This window comes from Rhinolophus hipposideros (assembly GCF_964194185.1).
Source record: "Rhinolophus hipposideros genome assembly, chromosome: X".
NCBI lineage: Eukaryota > Metazoa > Chordata > Mammalia > Chiroptera > Rhinolophidae > Rhinolophus > Rhinolophus hipposideros.
The window spans coordinates 86861820-86883400 of record NC_138046.1 but is presented as its reverse complement, the minus strand read 5'-3'; the positions used below and the strand labels follow the sequence as shown (position 1 = coordinate 86883400).

Genomic DNA, 21581 nt, shown 5'->3' with positions numbered 1-21581 from the left:
TACATTTTTTTCTAGTGCACATGGAACATTGTCAAGGATAGAACATATATTGGGACATAAATCTAGCTTCAGTAAATTAAAGAAGACTTCAATCATACCAAGCATATTCTCTGATCAAAAGGCTTTGAAATTGGATATCAACTGCAAAAAGAAACGAGGAAAACCCACAAATATGTGGAGATTAAACAACATACTTCTAAAGAATGACTTCGTCAAAGAAGAAATAAGAGGAGTGATCAAAAGCTATATAGAAACAAATAAGAAAGAAAATACATCCTATCAAAATTTGGGGGATGCAGCAAAAGCAGTTTTAAGAGGGAAACTTATATATTACAGGTATATCTCAAGAAATAAAACATCCCAGATAAACAACTTCACGTTACTCCTTAAAAAACTAGAAAAAGAAGAACAAATGAAACCCAAGGTCAGTAGAAGAAAGCAAATAATAAAAATCAGAGCAGAACTAAATAAAATACAGAACAAAAAGACAACAGAAAAAATTAATCTGACAAAGAGCTGGTTCTTTAAAACTATTAATAAAATTGACAAACCCTTGGCTAGATTCACTAAGATAAAAAGAGAAAAAACACTAATAAACAAAATCAGAAATGAAAATGGGGACGTCATCACGAATGCCACAAAAATACAAAGGATCATCCAATAATACTATGAAGGACTATATGCACCAGATTCAGTAACGTAGAAGAAACTGACATGTTCTTAAAAACATATAGCCTTCCTAGGCTGAATCACGAAGAACTGGAAAATCTAAACAGACCGTTCACCATTAAAAATTGAATCAGTCACCTGAAACCTTCCCAAAAGCAAAAGTCCAGGACCAGATGGCTTCACTAGTGAATTCTACCAAACCTTCAAAGAGGATCTAATACCAATCCTGCTCAAACTCTTCCAAAAAATTGAAGAAGAGACAGTATTCCCTAACTCATTTTATGAGGCCAACATTACCCTGATACCAAAACCTGGTAAGGACAACACAAAAAGAAAACTACACACCAATATCTCTGATGCACACAGATGCAAAAAACTTTTAAAAAATTATAGCAAATCGAATACAACAATGCATTCAAAAGATTATTCACCACCACCAACTGGGCTTCATCCCCGGGGCACAAGGATGGTTCAACACCCGCAAATCCATCAATGTGATACATCACATAAACAAAATAAAGGACACAAATCATATGATTATATCAATTGATGCAGAAAAAGCATTTGACAAGATACAACATCCATTTATGATTAAAATACTTAATAAAATAGGTATTGAAGGAAAATACCTTAACATAATAAAGGCCATATATGACAAACCCTCAGCTAATCTCATAATTAATGGTGAAAAGCTGAAGCCCTTTGCTCTACATTCAGGAACACAACAGGACTGTCCCCTATCACCTCTGCTTTTCAACATAGTGTTGGAAATCCTTGCCAGAGCAATCAGGCAAGAAAGGAAATAAAAGGCATCCAAATTGGGAATGAAGAAGTTAAATTGTCACTCTTTGCAGATGACATGATGCTACATACAGGAAACCCGAAAGACTCCACCAAAAAGCTATTAGAAACAATCAAGGAATACAGTAAAGTTGCTGGCTACAAAATCAACGTACAAAAGTCCATTGCATTCCTATATACTAACAATGAAATCTCAGAGAAAGTAATAAAAAAAAGCAATTCCTTTTGCAATTGCAGCAAAAAAAATAAAATACCTAGGAATAAACTTAACCAAGGATGTGAAGGATTTATATGCTGAAAACTATAAGACATTTTTGAAAGAAATTGAAGAAGACACAAAGAAATGGAAAGACATTCCGTGCTCATGGATTGGAAGAATCAACATAGTTAAAATGGCCATATTACCCAAAGCCATATACAGATTTAATGCAATCCCCATCAAAATCCCAATGGCATTTTTTAAAGAAATAGAACAAAAAAATCATCAGATTTGTTTGGAACCACAAAAGACCCCGAAGAGCCAAAGCAATATTAAAAAAAAAGAACAATACTGGAGGTATCACACTCCCTGATTTTTGCTTGTACTACAGGGCTACAATAATCAAAACAGCTTGGTATTGGCGGTAAAACAGACACATAGACCAATGGAATAGAATTGAGAACCCAGAAATAAAACCACATAAATATGGACAGATAATTTTTGACAAAGAAGCTAAAAACATACAATGGAGGAAAGAAAGCCTCTTCAATAAATGGTGCTGGCAGAATTGGATAGCTACGTGCAAAAGAATGAAGCTGGACTGCTATCTGTCACCATGTACCAAAATTAATTCAAAATGGATCAAAGACTTAAGCATAAGACCTGACACAATAAACTGCATTGAAGAAAACGTAGGTACTAAACTTATGGACCTTGGGTTCAAAGAGCATTTTATGAATTTGACTCCAAAGGCAATGGAAGTAAAAACTAAAATAAACAAATGGGATTATATGAAACTGAAAAGCTTCTGCACAGCAAAAGAAACTATTGACAAAATAATGAGGCAACCAGCTGAATGGGAGAAGATTTTTCCAAACAGTGCCTCTGATAAGGGGCTAATATCCAAAATATATAAGGAACTCATGAAACTCAACAACAAAAAAACAAACAACCCAATTGAAAAATGGACAGAGGACGTGAAGAGACATTTCTCCAAAGAGGACATACAAATGGCAAATAGACATGAAAAATTGCTCAACATCACTAATCATCAGAGAAATGCAAATGAAAACCACAATGAGATATCACCTCACTCCAGTCAGAATGGCTTTCATAAACAAGACAAATAGGAACAAGTGTTGGAGAGGCTGTGGAGAAAAAGGAACTCTCAGACACTGTTGGTGGGAATGCAGACTGGTGCAGCCGCTATGGAAGGCAGTGTGGAGGTTCCTCAAGAAATTACGAATAGAATTACCATACGACCCAGCAATCGCTCTCCTGGGTATCTACCCAAAAAATCTGAAAGCATTTCTCTATAGAGACACGTGTACTCCAATGTTCATTGCAGCGTAGTTTACGGTGGCCAAGACATGGAAACAACCAAAATGTCCTTCGATAGATGAATGGATAAAGAAGTTGTGGTACGTATACACAATGGAATACTATTTGGCGTTAAGGAAAGATGATATAGGAGCATTTGTGACAACATGGATGGATCTTGAGAGTATAATGCTAAGTGAAATAAGTCAGACAGACAAAGCAGAGAACCCTATGATTTCACTGATATGTGGTATATAAACCAAAAACAACAAAAGAACAAGACAAACAAATGAGAAACAAAAACTCATAGACACAGACAGTAATTTAGTGGTTACCAGAGGGTAAGGGGGTGGGGGGTGGGTGATGAGGGTAAGGGGGATCAAATATATGGTGATGGAAGAACTGACTCTGGGTGGTGAACACACAATGGGATTTATAGATGATATAATACAGAATTATACACCTGAAATCTATGTAAATTTACTAACAATTGCCACCCCAATAAATTTAATTAAAAAAAAGAAAAAAAAGTAGTGTAAATTAGTTTGTCACATGTGTGTTTTTCTCCTCTGCTAAACTGTACACTTCTCAAGGACAGTGTTTCTATCTTAGAGTTTGCCATAGCATCCAGAATGCCTGCCATAGTTGGTAGTAGGGTCTCTTTAAATCTGAGTGGTTGAGCAGTGGGAGTTGTTATGCAGGAAGAGACAGAAAAATGCTGGGTTACATAGGCCCTTTGTGTGTATTGAGTCATTTTCACTCTCTCAATAGCAAATAAAGTGTCTGAATCTTGCAGAGGTAAAATAAATTTATCCAAGGTGACATGGGTATGTGACAGTGCCAGGATTTGAACCAAAGTTCCTTTCTCCTATACATTCTGTTTCAGCTGTGTGCAGAATTCTGTTCATGGGAGACACCTCTATTTTTGTTACTGATAGAAACATGATTCTATGAGGCTTTACTACCAACTAAGTGGTTTTAGCGGCCACTACACCTTACAGCAAATCTCCCTGTACCTTACCTCCTCACAATCAGCTTGAGGGTCCGGAAGGAACCTTTGATGAGGATGAGGGCCTCTTGGCGGGAGCCATACAATGGAGTGCCATTGATATTCACCAGTTCATCACCAGTCCTCATCTTCTGGGACAAGGCTGCCTTGCCCCCATCTTCAATCTGTTGCAGAGAACAAAGAGAAATCAGGTGGTGAGACTTCTTACCCAAAATTCTACTCCCTGGCTCCTCCCAACCTCTGAGCCACAAGTGGGGGAGGGGGTCGATGGCTCCAGAAAGCTCCAGTATGGCTTCCAGGCAGCAGCTAAGAAGCTGATCACAGGCCATTATTTACTGAAGGAAAAGCTTGGGCAAGCCCTTGAAAAAGGAGGCAATACAGTAGTAATACAATCTTTGCCCTGGAAGAATCCACTGTTCACCTAGGGCGACAAGCACTTCTAAATAAGAAAATGATGCTTGGAAGTAATCCCACAGTGTGGACTAAAGTAATAGCATGGCATAGCAAAATGTGTACCTAAATTAGAGCCAGAAGAACTAGGCTCCAGCAAATTGATCTTTGGCAAGTGATTTCCTATCTTTGGGTAAACTTTGAACTGTGACAAACTTGAGTTTTAATCTTGGCTCTAGTACTTCCTAGCTGTGTGACCGTGCGCAAGTTATCTAACATCTCTGTTTCTCAATGACCTCGTACATGAAACATAGATAACAAGAGTACCCCCTGCATGGGGTTCACCGTATGTGAAATATCTGGGAGCAGTATATCCTCAATAAATGTTATCTCTGATTATTATACCAAGGGGGTTGACTCTGAAGGTGGATTCCAACTCAATATTATATAAGTGGAATTGCAAATTCAAAAGATACAAACTCTACACAAAGTAACCAATCATTTATTTATGCCACTTCAACAAGTGCACAGTGCTAGCACAGTGCTTCCTAGCACAGTGCTTCCGTATAGTAGGCATTAGTAGGCATATAGTAGGCATTTGCCAAAAGCTGGGAACCTGGGTGTTCACTGTTCCACCATAGCCTACAGAATTTCCTTTGACCAGGGCAATCTTGGCAATAAGGTAGTCAGGCTGGGGGCATCGAAAGCAAAGGCAGACATAATAGTGACTGGGGTAGGCCCTCAAGGGTCCCTGCTTATGGCTACTTTTGTATGTAACATTCCTTCTACCTCAAAGGTGAGTTCTACCTATTGGAACATCAATTCCATCATGGTAGTAGGAGTCATCTCATTTATCCATTAATTCATTCCTTAAGTTTATAGTGAATTTCTAGTATGCACAGGACAACACGCTAAGTGCTAGCCATACAGAAATGAACAAAGCACACACAGTTCCCAGCCTCAAGGGTAGGTTACTGTCTAAAGGTTTCATGTCCATGCAGATGCTCAAGTGAAAAGAGGCCCAGCCCACTGATGGAATCAGGAAGAGATATTTGTATGCTTGTTTGTTCATTTGTTTGTTTGTTTTTTTCTCCCAGGAGCGAGGGAGGTGAGGAAGATTAAACTACAGAATCCTTAGGGAAAGGGAGATTCCAAGTGGGGCCAATAAGGGCTGGTCTTCCCTACAGGTGTTTTTGCACTTACTTCTACTCTTGTTCCAATCTTTCAGTCTTTAATAGTATCCCTCCAATCTACTCCATATCATGGAAGTTATTAGGTTGATGTAAAAGTAATTGCAGTTTTTACAATTATTTTTAACCTTTGAAACTGCAATTACTTTTGCACCACCCTAAAAGAATATTGCTGAGCCTTAGGTTGCCCAGCCCATGTACAATTTGGCAGATGAGACCTCCTAAGTGCAGAGAAAATTGTTAACTCAGGATTTAAAAAACCCCATCAAATAAATTGAAATTCTGAGTTAAAACACAGAATGTTGGTAAATTTACTGCTGCTAACCCAACAGTTTTTTTTTCAAATTAACCTTTGTTTGATAAATTATAGGTTAGCCAAATGGCTTTGAATGAATACATACATATATATATATATATATATATATATATATATATATATATATACACACATATATATATACATATATATATATTCATTTAAATATATATATTCATTTAAATATATATATTCATTTATATATATATTCATTTAAATATATATATATATATATATATATATATATATATATATATATATATATATATATATATATTCATTCAAAGGTATCTTTGTTTCAGTACCTGGGCCACAACTCAAGACAAACCAAGCCAATATTGGTAAATGGAGAATAACTCTCAGCAAATTAATTAGGATCAGATTATTATTTCCACTATCATTATCATTATTACTTCATAGTCACTGCTGCCTGCTGCCAGAAAAGAAAAAAGAGAGAAAGAAAGGAAGAAAAAGAAAGAAAAAGGAAAAAACCATAGTGCTGTACTTGAATTTCAGAAGTTCTATATGAATGACTCATTCCTTTGGCATCCGTGGAAGTCCCTCAGCATCAGGCAGGACTTTTAACAGGAATGAGCCATTTGAAAGGGCTTCCTGCGTTAGGCTAACAAAGAACCACAAACAGGAGTCTAATGAATGAATGTTAATAGATTTTTCTTGTTGGTGTACTTTTGTCTTAATTCACACTACCCATTTTTTTTATTCATACAACTCAATTATCCACAGCAAGTCTTCTCTTCAATATGTATTGGTATTAAGTACCACTTTGGGTTAATTAAGCACTTTGTTACATCAACAAGATCTCTGTTTATTCTAGGCCAGAAAATGAAAGGGGGGAACCTTTTAAACTAAAATGCTTAATTATTGCTAGAGCAAAAGCTCAGGTGTTTTTGTATTCCCTACTTTCACTTCGGTCACCATTATCTGAGTCCTTGCAGGAACTCTTTCTTAGACTACAGCCTCAGGTCCACTATATATATATATATATATATATATATATATATATATACACACACATATATATGTATATGTATATGTATATATACGTATATATACACACACATACCCCTTTTGTGGTTTCATGCCCTTTTTCTAGTCACCCACAGCATCCTCCTCAGGACAGAAATGGTGAGTGTAACAATGCTACTTTAGCACAAATGTGAGGATTTGCAGACAACAAAAGAGCAAATTATGGGCACCTAGTACAATCCCAGAGTCCAGACGGGTCCAGAGCAGAAAATGAAACTCCATTTGGTCAAAGATCCCTTGGACTATACCCTAAACTAGTCCTTTCCCAGACACAGGGCATTTACTGAGCTATACAACAGATTCCTTCTTATTCCTGACTTTTTGATGCTTTAAAAATGATTGTTCACTAGTCTTTCTCCTATCCCCATCCACATAGATTTCTGGAATCCAACATGTTTTCCATTTATTGTTTTGCCTCTTGAGAGCCAGCTCTCCGCCACACATTTGTTTATATAGACGATAAAGCAGCTGTTCGTTTTTCTAGCCAGGAAAAGGAATAGGAAGGAAAGAAGGAAGGAAGAATGGAAGGAAGGGAGGGAGGGAGGGAAGGAGGTAAGGAGGGAGGGAGGGAGGAAAAGAGGGAGAGAGGAAGGAAAGAATGGCGGGAGGAAGGAAGGAAGATACATATATTCTTCTCTAAAAGGTTTTGTTTTCCCCTTCCAACCACCCCATTCATAACTCTGGCTGGGCCCCCAGGAAAAGAGTGAATCAACAAACTTGTTGAGAATAACATGCACTGCTTTAGGGACTGTATAGCATCATTTGATACTGTCCATTCAGTACGGCTGGTCAACTTTCCAGCTCTTCCTGAATCAGAGCTTCAGGGTACCTTTCTTATTTCATTTGAAGGGTTGTGAATTCTCAGACTGGACCCAGGTGCATTGGAAGATCAGTATAAAGAAACATCACAGCGTCCAGTGTAAATGATGGTTAACTTCTGTGTCATTTCGGATTGTCCAAGTAATCGGTGGGCTAGCAGTGAGTGGCCCAAGTAATTAAACATTGATTGCATAAAGGTTGTATAACCAACAGCAAGCTGGTGTCTAGAAAGTTGGGAAGAGCTGATTGACCTTGGAAAAGTTTTTCACCCTCTTTTGGACTCTTTTCCCTTACTGGTAAAACGTTGGGCTTTGCCTAGATGAAAGGGCCTTTGGAGCTCTGACATTCAGTGACCTGTGAACAGTTAGCAAAGTCATGCCATATTTTTCTGCTAACATAGATAATCCCAGCTTTTTACCCCATTGTACGTTGCCTTCATCCATGTTTCACTCTATCAAAACAGACTAATTAACATCCATCTCTCATTGCCCTGCAGTCTTTATTCTTTCAAAGTGGTCCACCAAGGTTAGAACACTTTAAAAGCACAGTTGGGACACTGAGAGAAAGAGATTCCTGAAGTCCCATTTTCTGTTAATGACCTGGTGATTTGGAAATTTTTGATGGCTCTTCAATGAAGAATGAACTGCTCTGATAGCTGTCAACAAAGTGACAAGTTGGCCCCTTGAGAGTAAAGACAAGAAAAATGGACGTAACAACACTTACTAGTTTTCTAGTAGCTTTTATTTAGTCAGGTATCAGCAGATACTTGCTTGGGTCTTTTGAATAAACTTAGGAGATATGAGAAAGTGAAAAAAAAGTTAAATAAGGTCTATCTTGAAAAATGCAGTCGGCAAGAGAAACACCACCTGCAACAAAAACCAACACGTATAGAATGCGTATAAAAGTAAGAGCAGCATTAAAAATCAATGACAATGATCATGTCATCAAAATGGCGGCATGAGGTGAGCCTCTGTAAATCTCCCCAAGAACTTAAAACTAATGGAACAACGATTACTCCACAAAGGACTTCCTGCACAGGAGACAGGCAAGACAAAGAGGCCTACTACTGAATTCACCTAAAGGTGGGCGAATGGCGCGACCAGGGAAGGAGGGAAGGTAGAAGTGTGGAAACGGAGCTGCGTGGGCGCAGGAAGCAGACCTAGCTCAGTGCTCCGAGCTTGCTGCATCCCTGAACTACCGCAGCTGCGGGAGAGGGAAGAACTCGAACTGCTAGGGCTCCGATTATGGCCCCTAGGCTGAGGGGGCAGCATATAACATGGCTGAATCCAACGCTCATGGCACAGACCTCGGAGAAAAGACTGAGGGAAGAAGGCTGAAAATGGTGGTTTAAGCCCTCACTGCCGAGCAGAGAACGGAAGCAGTAGGCACTCTGACTAGCCGCCCCCTCCCTACCCTCCCAGAGCTCCTCCCGCAACCACCTGCCCGGTGCTAGAAGTGGAACAGTAGCAGTGTCAGATCAAAAGAACAGAATATTTGCTGTTCTGAGAACTGTGGTCCACAGACACAGATTGGCAGCCCAAATAGCTCCGAAGAAGGGGAGGGAGCTGTGGAAGCAGAACCGCCTGTGGTGGTGGTCCCTGTCATTGCTCTGGGACACCTCTCACAACTCACCTAGCCCCTGTCCCCACCTATCTAGGCAGATCCCTGAAGGAGTAAACAGAACTGCTGAAACATACGGTCTCTAAAACTGGTGCAGGAAGAGTTTTGGAACTTCACAAGCTCTCTGCATACCCAAATGGACACTCCGGCTCTGTAACCCAGGCGAACTACTAAAAGAGGAAAAGGCCGTCTCCGAGGGAATCCCCCCATTGTGTGAGAAGCTGGAATAGTGCAGAGAAAACATAGCACTACTGTGTGAAAGAGAGAGAAAAAAGCCTGCAGTCAGAGAGAAAAATAAAACATTCTACCAACAAGTACTGGAAAACAAAAGAAAGACCTCTTCCTATCAACCTGTTGCAGAAGCCACTCCTGCAGATGTCTAGGAAGAGAAATAATAAATCAGTAATTACCATGAATAACCAAGGCAACAAGACAGCTTAGAAAGAAAGTGAAAAGTCTCCAGAAAAGGAACTTAAACAAATGGAAATATGTGACTTAAATGACAGAGAATTCAAGATTGCAGATCTGAAAAATCTCAACGAGATGCAAGAAAACACAGAAAGGCAGTTTAATGAACCCATGAAAACAATCAAAGAACAACATGAGCATTTTACGAAAGAGATTGAAATTTTGAAAAAGAACCAAATAGAATTTCTCAGATTAAGAACTCAGTAGAAGAAATTAAGAATGAAACAGCCAGCTGAGGTAGTAGAGTTGAACAGATGGAGGAAAGAATCAGTGACATCGAAGATAGAAACCTAGAAATGACATGGATGGAAGAAGAAAGAGACTTGAGTCTTAAAAGAAATGAAAGAACTCTACAAGAACTTTCTGACTCTAACAAAAAGAGCAATATAAGAATAATGGGCATACCAGAAGGAGAAGAAAGAGAGAAGGGTACAGAGAATATATTCAAAAAAATTGTGATGAGAACTTCCCAACCTTGTGGACAGAAATAGATTCTCGAATCCAAGAAGCAAATAGAACACCTAATTACCTCAATCCCAACAGGCCTTCTCCGAGGCACATTGTATTGAAGCTGTCTAAACTGAATGACAATGAAAGAATCCTCAAGGCAGCCAGGGAAAAGAAGACGGTAACCTACAAAGGAAAGCCCATTAGATTATCATCAGATTTTTCAGCAGAAACTCTACAAGCCAGGAGGGAATGGAACCAAATATTCAAACTATTGAAAGAGAGAAATTATGAGCCAAGAATAATATATCCAGCAAAGATATCCTTTATATATGAAGGAGGAATAAAGACCTTTCAGGACATACAAAAGCTCAGGGAATTTTCTAATACACGACCTGCACTACAAGAAACACTACAGGAGGCTATTTGACCACCATCAACAGGGACAATTTGTGGCAACCAAAACATAAAAAGGGGGAGAGTAAAGGCCTGAAAGGAATATGGGAATGGAGAAAGTAAGTGTGCTGAAGAGAATGGAATACTGTGTATATCAAAGTTTCTTTTACATAAACTTAAGAGTAGCCACTCAAAAAAAATCCGGAACTGAAATATATACTGTAATAAAAGAAGAAACAGAGGGAAACATCATAGAATACCACCACACAGAAATAATAGACAACAACAAAATGGCAAAGAAACAATGGAGACACATCCTTACCAGAAAACTAAAAATAGAATGACAGGAAATCCTCACATATCAATAATCACCCTAAAGGTAAATGGACTGAACTCACCAATAAAAAGGCACAGAGTAGCAGATTGGATCAAAAAACTAAACCCAACCATATGCTGTCTCCAAGAGACACATTTTAGCTTGAAGGACAAGCATAGACTCAAAGTGAAAGGGTGGAAATTGACATTCCAAACAAATGGTACCCAGAAAAAATCAGGTGTAGCCACAATGATATCAGATGAAACAGACTTCAGTGTGAAAAAGGTAACGAGAGACAAAGATGGATATTTCATAAAGGTAAAGGGGACTGACTATACAACAAAAAGACATAACAGTCATCGATGTTTATGCCCCCAATCACAGAGCACTGAAATATACCAAGAAACTACTAACATAACTAAAGGGAGAGAGAAATTGACCAAAACAAAGTATACTAGGGGACTTAACTACATCATTGACAGCTATGGATAGATCATCCAAACAGAAAATAAATAACAAAATAGCAGCCCTAAATGACACATTAGATGAAATGGACATAATTGACATATATAGAGTACTTCATCCTAAAACATCAGACTATACATTTTTTTCGAGTGTACATGGAACATTCTCAAGGATAGACCATATATTGGGACATAAAATCAGCCTCAGCAAATTTAAGAAGATTGAAATCATACCAAGCATATTCTGATCACAAGGCTTTGAAATTGGATATTAACTGCAAAAAGAAACAAGGAAAAAACACAAATACATGGAGATTAAACAACATAATTTAAAGAACAACCGGGTCAAAGAAGAAATTAGAGGAGGATTCAAAAGATACATAGAAACAAATGAAAATGAAAATACATCCTACCAAAATTTTTGGGATGCAGTGAAAGCAGTTTTAAGAGGGATATTTATATCATTACAGGCCTATCTCAAGAAACAAGAATAATCCCCAAAAAATAACATCACGTTACACTTAAAAGAACTAGAAAAAGACAAAAGAATGAAACCCAAGATAGGCAGAAGAAAAGATATAACAACAATCAGTGCAGCACTAAATACAATAGAGAACAAAAAGACAGGAGAAAAAATTAATGTGACAAAGAGCTGGTTCTTTGAAAAGAATAAAAAAATTGACAAATCCTTGGCTAGACTCACTAAGATAAAAAGAGAGAAGACACTAATTAACAAAATCAGAAATGAAAAATGGGAAGTTATCACGGACACCACAGATATACAAAGGATCATCCAAGAATAATCTGAAGGACTATATGCCCCCAAATTCAATAACCTAGAAGAAATGGACAAGTTCTTAGAAACATATAGCCTTCCATCTTGAGAGTATAATGCTAAGCGAAATAAGTCAGACAGAAAAAGCAGAAAACACTATGATTTCACTGATATGTGGTATATAAACCAAAAACAAGACGAACAAATGAGAAACAAAAACTCATAGACACAGACAATAGTTTAGTGGTTACCAGAGGGTAAGGGGGGTGGGGGGAGAGAGATGAGGGTAAGGGGGATCAAATATATGGTGATGGAAGGAGTACTGACTCTGGGTGGTGAACACACAATGGGATTTATAGATGATGTAATACAGAACAGTACACCTGAAATTATGTAATTTCATTAACAATTGTCACCCCAATAAATAAATTTTTTTTAAAAAAAGAAACATATAGCCTTCCAAGGCTGAACCATGAAGAACTGGAAAATCTAAACAGACTGATCACCAGTAACAAAATTGAATCAGTCATCCAAAACCTTCCCCAAAGCAAAAGTCCTGGACCAGGTGGCTTCACTAGTGAATTCTACCAAATCCTTCAAAGAGGATCTAATACCAATCCTGCTCAAACTCTTCCAAAAAATTGAAGCAGAGCCAGTACTCCCTACCTCATTTTATGAGGCCAACATTACCCTGATACCAAAACCTGATAAGGACAACACAAAAAAAGAAAACTACAGATCAATATCTTTGATGAATACAGATGCAAAAATCCTAAACAAAATACTAGCAAATCAAATACAACAATGCATTCAAAAGATTATTCATCACCACCAAGTGGGGTTCATCCTTGGAGAACAAGGATGGTTCAACATCCACAATCCATCAATGTGACACATCACATAAAATAAAGGACAAAAATCATATGATTATATCAATTGATGCAGAAAAAGCATTTCACAAGATGCAAGAATGATTTATGATTAAAACACTTAATAAAATAGGTATAGAAGGAAAATACCTTAACATAATAACCCTCAGCTAACCTCATAATTAACGGTGAAAAACTGAAGCCCTTTGCTGTACGTTCAGGAACACGGCAAGGCTATCCCCGATCACCTCTGCTTTTCAACATAGTGTTGGAAGTCCTTGCCAGAGCAATCAGGCATGAGAAATAATTAAAAGTCATCCAAAATGGGAATTTGGATGCCTTTGGAAGAAGTGAAATTGTCACTCTTTGCAGATGACTTGACGCTATGTACAGAAAACCCTAAAGACTCCACCAAAAAGATGTTAGAAACAATCAAGGAATACAGTAAAGTTGCTGGCTACAAAATCAATGTACAATAGTTCATTGCATTCCTATATACTAACAATGAAATCTCAGAAAAAGAAATACAAAAAACAATTCCCTTTGCAATTGCAACAAAAAGAATAAAATACCTAGGAATAAGCTTAACCAAGGATGTGAATGATGTATATGCTGAAAACTATAAGACACTTTTGAAAGAAATTGAAGAAGACACAAAGAAATGGAAAGACATTCCGTGCTCATGGATTGGTAGAATCAACATAGTTAAAATGGCCATATTACCCAAAGCAATATACAGATTTAATGCAATCCCCATCAAAATCCCAATGGCATTTTTTAAAGAAATGGAACCAAAAATCATGAGATTTGTTTGGAACCACAAAAGATCCCGAACAGCCAAAGCAATCTTAAGAATAAAGAACAATACTGGAGGTATCGCACTCCCTGACTTTCGCTTGTACTAAAGGGCTACAATAATCAAAACACCATGGTATGGGCAGAAAAACAGACACATAGGCCAATGGAATAGAATTGAGAACCCAGAAACAAAACCACATAAATATGGACAGATAATTTTTGACAAAGAAGCTAAAAACATACAATGGAGGAAAGACAGCCTCTTCAACAAATGGTGCTGGGAGAATTGGATAGCCACGTGCAAAAGATGAAACTGGACTGTTATCTGTCACCATATACCAAAATTAATTCAAAGTGGATCAAAGACTTAAGCATAAGACCTGACACAATAAACTGCATAGAAGAAACCATAGTTACTAAACTTATGGACCTTGGGTTCAAAGAGCATTTTATGAATTTGACTCCAAAGGCAATGGAAGGAAAAGCTAAAATAAATGAATGGGACTATATGAAACTTAAAAGCTTCTGCACAGCAAAAGAAACCATCGACAAAATAAAGAGGCAACCGACTGAATGGGAGAAGATTTTTGCAAACAGTGCCTCCGATAAAGGGCTAATATCCAAAATATACAAGGAACTCATGAAGCTTAACAACAAAAAAAACAAACAACCCAATTGAAAACTGGGCAGAGGACCTGAAGAGACATTTCTCCAAAGAGGACATAGAAATGGCAAATAAACATGAAAAAATGCTCAACATCACTAATCATCAGAAAAATGCAAATAAATACCACAATGAGATATCACCTTAAGCCAGTCAGAATGGCTATCATCAACAAGACAAATAGTAACAAGTGTTGGAGAGGCTGTGGAGAAAAAGGAACCCTCATGCATTGTTGGTGGGAATGCAGACTGGTGCAGCCATTATGGAAGGCAGTGTGGAGGTTCCTCAAAAAATTCCGAATAGAATTTCCATATGACCCAGCAATCCCTCTCGTGGGTATCTACCCCAAAAATTTGAAAACATTTATACATAAAGACACGTGTGCTCCAATGTTCATTGCAGCTTTGTTTATGGTGGCCAAGACATGGAAACAACCAAAATGTCCTTCGATAGATGAACAGATAAAGAAGTTGTGGTATATATACACAATGGAATACTATTCGGCATTAAGGAAAGCTGATATAGGAACATTTGTGACAACATGGGTGGTTCTTGAGAGTATAATGCTAAGTGAAATAAGTCAGACAGAAAAAGCAGAGAACCCTATGATTTCACTGATATGTGGTATATAAACAAAAAACAAGAAGAAAACAAGACAAACAAATGAGAAACAAAAACTCATAGACACAGACAATAGTTTAGTGGTTACGAGAGGATAAGGGGGGTGGGGTGTGGGAGATGAGGGTAAGGGGGATCAAATATATGGTGATGGAAGGAGAACTGACTCTGGGTGGTGAACACACAATGGGATTTATAGATGATGTAATACAGAATTGTACACCTGAAATCTATGTAATTTGACTAACAATTGTCACCCCAATAAATAAAAAAAAAACGAAAAAACAAATGAAGAGTCAAAACTCATAGACACAGACAATAGTTTACTGGTTATCAGAGGGTAAGGGTGGAGGAGGGTGGTAGATGAGGGTAAAGGGGATCAAATATATGGTAATGGAAAGAGAACTGACTCTGGGTGGAGAACACACAATGTGAGATATATAGATGATGTATTACAGAATTGTATACCTGAAATCTATGTAACTTTGCTAACAATTGTCACCCTAATAAACTTTAATTTAAAAAGAAAACAAAAAAAGAAAAAAGAAGAGCACGGTCTGAAAATCCAGTGGTTGCGCCTAGATGACAGAAAAGACCAAGAGTCTTTCTTATATCTTCTAATATAAAAATAATGTAAATAGGATATATTAATCTATTGACATTTATGAACTGTGCATGAGTGCTTATAAGAAATGACCAGATTGAAACAAAAAATGAGTGTTAAATTCCACCAGATTACTAAAGAGAGATGGAAATAATTCTATTTGGATTAGTATAATCTTTATTTCTCCAGTATCAACCCAATGTTGATGTTAAAACTAATCTTCAAGTTCATCAAAAGTGTCATTTTAACTTTCCAGCTGAATGTGAATTAGTTAGATACAGCTTTTCAGCCCAAGAGGATGTGATTAACTATCCAGAATCTGAACTATCCCAATACCAGGTTCACTCAATAACTCATTGCTGGTTCCCTGAATCCAGTTATTTATAACTCATTATGCAAAAAGCCAAAGACAATTTCTAAAGAGTGCACATACCCGACATTAGTCATTTCTGACTGGAAAAAGACCAAAGGACTAACCCTTCAGGGAAGAGACAAAAGGCTGCCTCTGGAAACCACTAGGCCTGCTCTACTTACTGTCCGTAAACCACTTGTACTGCTTACTAGGCACCCATGTGCCCTGTATAAGATGCGGATGAAGGGAGAGGTGGCTGGCTTTCTCTTTTCCAGAGCTGGGCTCCTGCATTCAACTCCCAAGACATTGCCTCTGCCCAAGCCTCCTTTCCCCAGCAGTGATTTTAATCTTTGCTCTTCACTTAGCCCTCTGAACATGTTACATAAAGAGGTGGGGAAAGAGGCATTTAGTTTCCTCCCATCCTTCTGCCTTACTGCTATCAATACAGACAACTTCCACAGAAATGACCTACCAACTTATACATGTATGTTGCAAAGACAATAACAGTAATATTCTTTACTGACCCTAGGATACATCCAATTTTATATTAAAGTTGTACATTTACTGCTGCTTTCACAGAGCACTGCAAAGCTAGGAACAAATAAGCCATTACATTGCTCTGTTCCAAGCTACTCTCCTGTTCACATGGATATTGAGAAGTGACATGCTATTTCTTTCCCACTCAACAAAATGCAGCAAATAAAACAAAACTGAGTTTCCTCAACTGAAAAAAAGGAAGAGAAAATGTACTCAGTTGTTTGTGTGTTGGTGTTAAGTAGGGACTCTTACATTAGAGTGCATTTCCCTTTGCAATGCCAGGATGTGTTTGAGAAGAAAATGAAGAAGGAAATGACGGGCATTTGAGTTCAAGATCTGGGGAATCATTAAGAGTAAAGTGTGGAAGCTTTTCTTCTGATAGCAGGCTTGCTTTTCATGTTAAGGCTGGATGGTAAAAAACAAACAAACAGATTTTTTAGCTCCTGTCCCTGCTCACTCCCACTTCTCTAAGCTTAAATACAGGGTAGAGACCTCCCCCTTTTCCTACAATGGTTGACCCCTTCTGAGAGTGGGCTCCACAAACCTTGGCACTGAGGGTGTTCCTCATAGCCAAGGTCACTCTGGTGCTTTTCCTCTTCCCTCCAACCTCTCTCCAGCCCTCCCTAACCACCTCTCCAGTGTATATACTCACTCACAGCCTTTCCATTCTCACTTCTCTCTCCCCCGGGTATTTGAGCTTGTTTTCTCTGTTAGCCTCCCCCTGTGCCCCACCAGTGCCTCTTCCTGGGTTTCTTATGGGCAAACATCAAGCACCCTATCATTAACATCTGGCACTTATGTTCACTAATTAAATCAGACAGGAAGAGCAAGGAATGATTTTTACAATGTAAACAGCAGCAGATTAGAAGCCCTACACAATCCACCCATGCCCGCCTTTTTGGCCTCATTTCCTACACATACTGCAGTCATACTGAACTTTCTGTTCTTCAGAGAGGTCAAGCCCACCCCCTCCTTAGGACCTTCGCACTTGCTGTTCTCTTTGTTGAGAACATTCTTTTTCTAGATCCTTTTGTAACTCCTTTCATCATTAAGGTGTCAGCTCAAATGCTTCCTCCTCAGAGAGGCCGTCTCTGACCACCAACATAAAGTAGATTCCTTCTCTCTTTTCCCAACCCCCAACCTTCATTCTTCATCACATTACCTTGTTTTATTTTCTTTATAGAATTTATCATTTTGCGTTATCTCACCTATTTCTATGTTTACTTTCTGTTGGGATACTTATAGTGGGAGAGACAATGTCTTTTTATACCTCTATCACTGGTAATTAGGAAAAAAAATGTTTGTATAGAGCATATAGTAATTGCTCAATAAATGTTGGTTGAAATTAGACTTACAAGGGATATCACCCCATTCACTTGCCTGATTCTGGACAAGTAATATTATTTTCACTTGGCCGATCATATAACTGATGTTCATAGATGTTACGTGACTTGCCCAAGATAATCTATTTAGGTTTAAGACATTTTCTTCTGTAATAACACTTTTGTTTTCCATGGATATATTGTTACTCGGGATCCTTAATTAGTAATGCAAAGAGTTTTGGTTAAAGAGGCACTTTCAGTCTCCAAGGTTTTAAAAAGTCTCATCATTATTGGCTCAGAATATTCCAAAAATAATTATCCTTTGAGGTAAATCTCTCCTGTTTGTGGTGAGTGCCCAGAGGTGATTGTTAGACTTAACTTGGTGAGAGGAATGAAGCTTTTAAGTAAACTTAGGTGCATGGCAACAATACCTTGTACCCATATATAATTCTCCTTAGTTTTTTTTAAAACATTCTTAGCCTTAGGAAGTTAATTTAAAACACACGCAAGCCCTCGCAAACAGACCATGAACACTAGGAGATTTAACTGCACCCAGCATCTGGGAATTCAAAGTAACATCTACTCCACCTTCCTGTGTATAGACATTACAACAGGCTCTTTCAGTCTACCATCCCTGAAAATTTTAAGAGTAAATCCAGACGATGGGCATAAACCAGATTCTAATTTGATTTAGTGCTTAGTTAACCAATTCCCTCAGATCGCTAAAAAGGTGTGTGTGGAGGGGAACCCTCACCAATGTGTGAATGGGAGTTTGCCCTGCCCCAATCTCATGTGACTGTAACTTTTTCCTTACAGGCCATTTGTTCAATATTTAAGTGGGATTCAGTGTTTATATCTTCATAAGGCTTTTCATATAAACAAATTCACAAGTCAGAAAAAAAAATCCTTTATCAAGCTAGGTTTCCTGATTTGGGGGGGTTGGAAAATATGGCCACCATGATATGACTACAACAAGTTTAAATATCTGTAGTATGCATTCAGCACTAATGGACAACAAGTGATAGGGGAGTTTTGTCAGGTCTGATTCAGATTACCTGTGGCTGCTGTGAATAATATGGAATTACACAGAGTTTAATGGTTCTCTGGCAATTTGCCTTGGCTCTGCGCCAAGGTAGCTAATGCTTCAATCAAACTGTTCTCCCCACCCCCACCCCAAGACAATTTCTGTTCCTGTCTACATCTTGCCTGTATCTGTGATGAAGCCTTCAATGACACCCTCATACAAATGCTGGGTTTTTTTTCTTCTCTGTTATTTTCTCTTCATTCTTTACGGCCGGTTACATTAACTGTCCCGTAGCACTGCCGAGACAAACTGCCTGGCTAGTGTTTATGAAGAGAAGAGCTTTAAGGTTTGATTAAAAAGGAGAAGCCAACAGTGTGACAGTGAGAACAGGACAAATATCAGTTGGTCCTAACCTTTTCCTCTGTAGTGCCTTCAGCTAGATCTATGTCACCCTGATTAGCATGGGCCCTGGACACACCCTGCAGCGTGACCTAAGATAACAGACCTCCCACACCACGTGAAAGGCAGGTAACCTACCTGACACAGAAAATCCTGCCACATGGCCAGTAATCCTCCTCTCTTTAGGAACCCAACTGGCCCTGAGGCCGGGATTCTGCCACAGATTGCTGGTGTCAGTTGCACAGAGTTGGTACAGCAGACAAAGCTGAAGTGCACAAGGGCCAGACAAGACCTTCACAAACTTGCAAAACGGGCATGTCCAACTTTGAGGTGCAATTGTCCCATAGATAGCAAACATTCTGGGTCCAATCTCTCTCTTGGATCCCTGTTCACCTGTCTCCCCACAGGCTCCTCATGGAGTTTCAGCACTAGCACCTCCTGCTTTTTGGCTAAGGTGACTCCTAGACCCCTTTCCCAACGGATTCCAAAGTCACATTTACTAGCTATATTAAGGAGAATGCTCATTTTAAGAGACTAGCTTCCATAGAACCAGCAGGAGGGAAGGGCAGAAACCACAGGATTCCTACTCTATGCTGATTGCCACTAACTAATTTCAGCTGCTAAGGGGAGGCCCTGTTGGGGGAGCCAGGGGAGGAAATGGGTTCCATGTACAGTCCACTTTAAATTGTTCACAATTGTGTGCTCGAAAATAGTCTCTACTAAACATTTAGCACGCCCATTATCACAAATCATAAAGCTTTAGGCTTTGCTGTACTGTTGGTCCAAACTGCCTAAGCTGCTTCCCTGTGGCAAAGATGATTAAACGGCTGGCAAGTCAGATGCATGCAGGAAGAATAAAGGAGCTCCAAGGATGGTAAACCTGGGCCCAGGAAGGATGGTTTAATATGACTTTTAAGCACATAAAGAACATAGAGGGGAGAGGACCAGCTGTTCTCAATTTTGATTGAAAGCAGAGCGAGGGAAAAGAAACTGAAATTGCAATGAGAGGGACTGGTGTTAGCAAGAAGGAAGAACTTCCTGCCAGAGAAAGTAGGTAAATATTAGACTGAGTGGTGGGTCAATGAAGGTTGTGGAATTTCCTTCTTTGGAGTGGCTCTTCTGTCTGGGCTATTTCTGTGTGGTCTTTCCGGAGGGTGGGGGAAGGAGTAAAGAGATGCAGCCAGAGATCCAATTCAGTCCCTCTCAGCACTCAGGATCTTCTATTTGTAACTTTCAAAGATCTGTAACAGAGATCACTTCACTGAGAGATGCTTACAAAAAAAAAAAGAGAAAGAAAAACAGCAAGCAGCTTGTTGCTGATCTCAAATGTTTAGATTTATCCCAACTCTCTAGCCCTTTCTATGAGCCTAGCTTTTGCCCTGGCCCCCACAATCTCAAAAAAGAAAGCAAAGACTTGATTTTGGTTCCCCAGGGCCCCTAAGCCATGCATATGGGAACAATATTTTCTGAACCCAAAAGCAGGACATGGTCTGACAATTATATTTATGGGGACAAGAGGATAGAATATGTGAAATCAGAGCTATTCCGGGAAATCTGGGACGTATGGTCTCCATAGCCACATATTATCTCTTTCTAAGGGTCCCAACACAGGAGGGAGTTAATTAAAACTGTGCCATGTGGTTTGGGGCCTGGGTTCTTTTCTTGTCTGCAGCCAGATCAGTTAGGACTGTGAAAAAAACAGGGTCATAATAAGCCCAGTATAAACTGAAATTTCTGCTGTGCAGGTTGAAGAAAGAGGTAGTATACAGTCGTCCTCACTTATCCACGATTTTGCCTTCTGGAGTTTCAGTTACTTGCTATCAACTGCAGTCTGAAAATATTAAATGGAAATTCCAGAAATAAACAATTCATAAAATTTAAATTTGCGCCATTCTCAGTAGCATGATGAAATCTCTTGCCATCCTGCTCTGCCGCACCCAACACATGAATCATCCCTTTGTCCAGCATTTCCCCGCTGTATATGCTACCCACCTGTTAGTCATTTAGTAGTCATCTCGGTTATCAGATCAAGTGTTGAGGTATTGCAGTGCTTGTGTTCAAGTAACCGCTATTTTACTTAATAATGGCCCCTGCGCGAAAGAGTAGCCTAACGCTACCTCACAATGCCTACATCATTCACTTCAACTC

General features: G+C 38.8%; 1 protein-coding gene across 2 annotated transcripts in view; it reads right to left on the bottom strand.

The window, feature by feature from the left end:
• SHROOM4 (shroom family member 4) overlaps positions 1-21581 on the bottom strand; it is a 249998-nt gene that overhangs the window by 117288 nt on the left and 111129 nt on the right. For both annotated transcript variants that reach the window (XM_081042969.1, XM_081042970.1), the window contains exon 2: positions 4011-4162. In XM_081042969.1, the coding sequence (XP_080899095.1) occupies positions 4011-4162 (152 nt within the window). The remainder of the gene's footprint in view (positions 1-4010; positions 4163-21581) is intronic.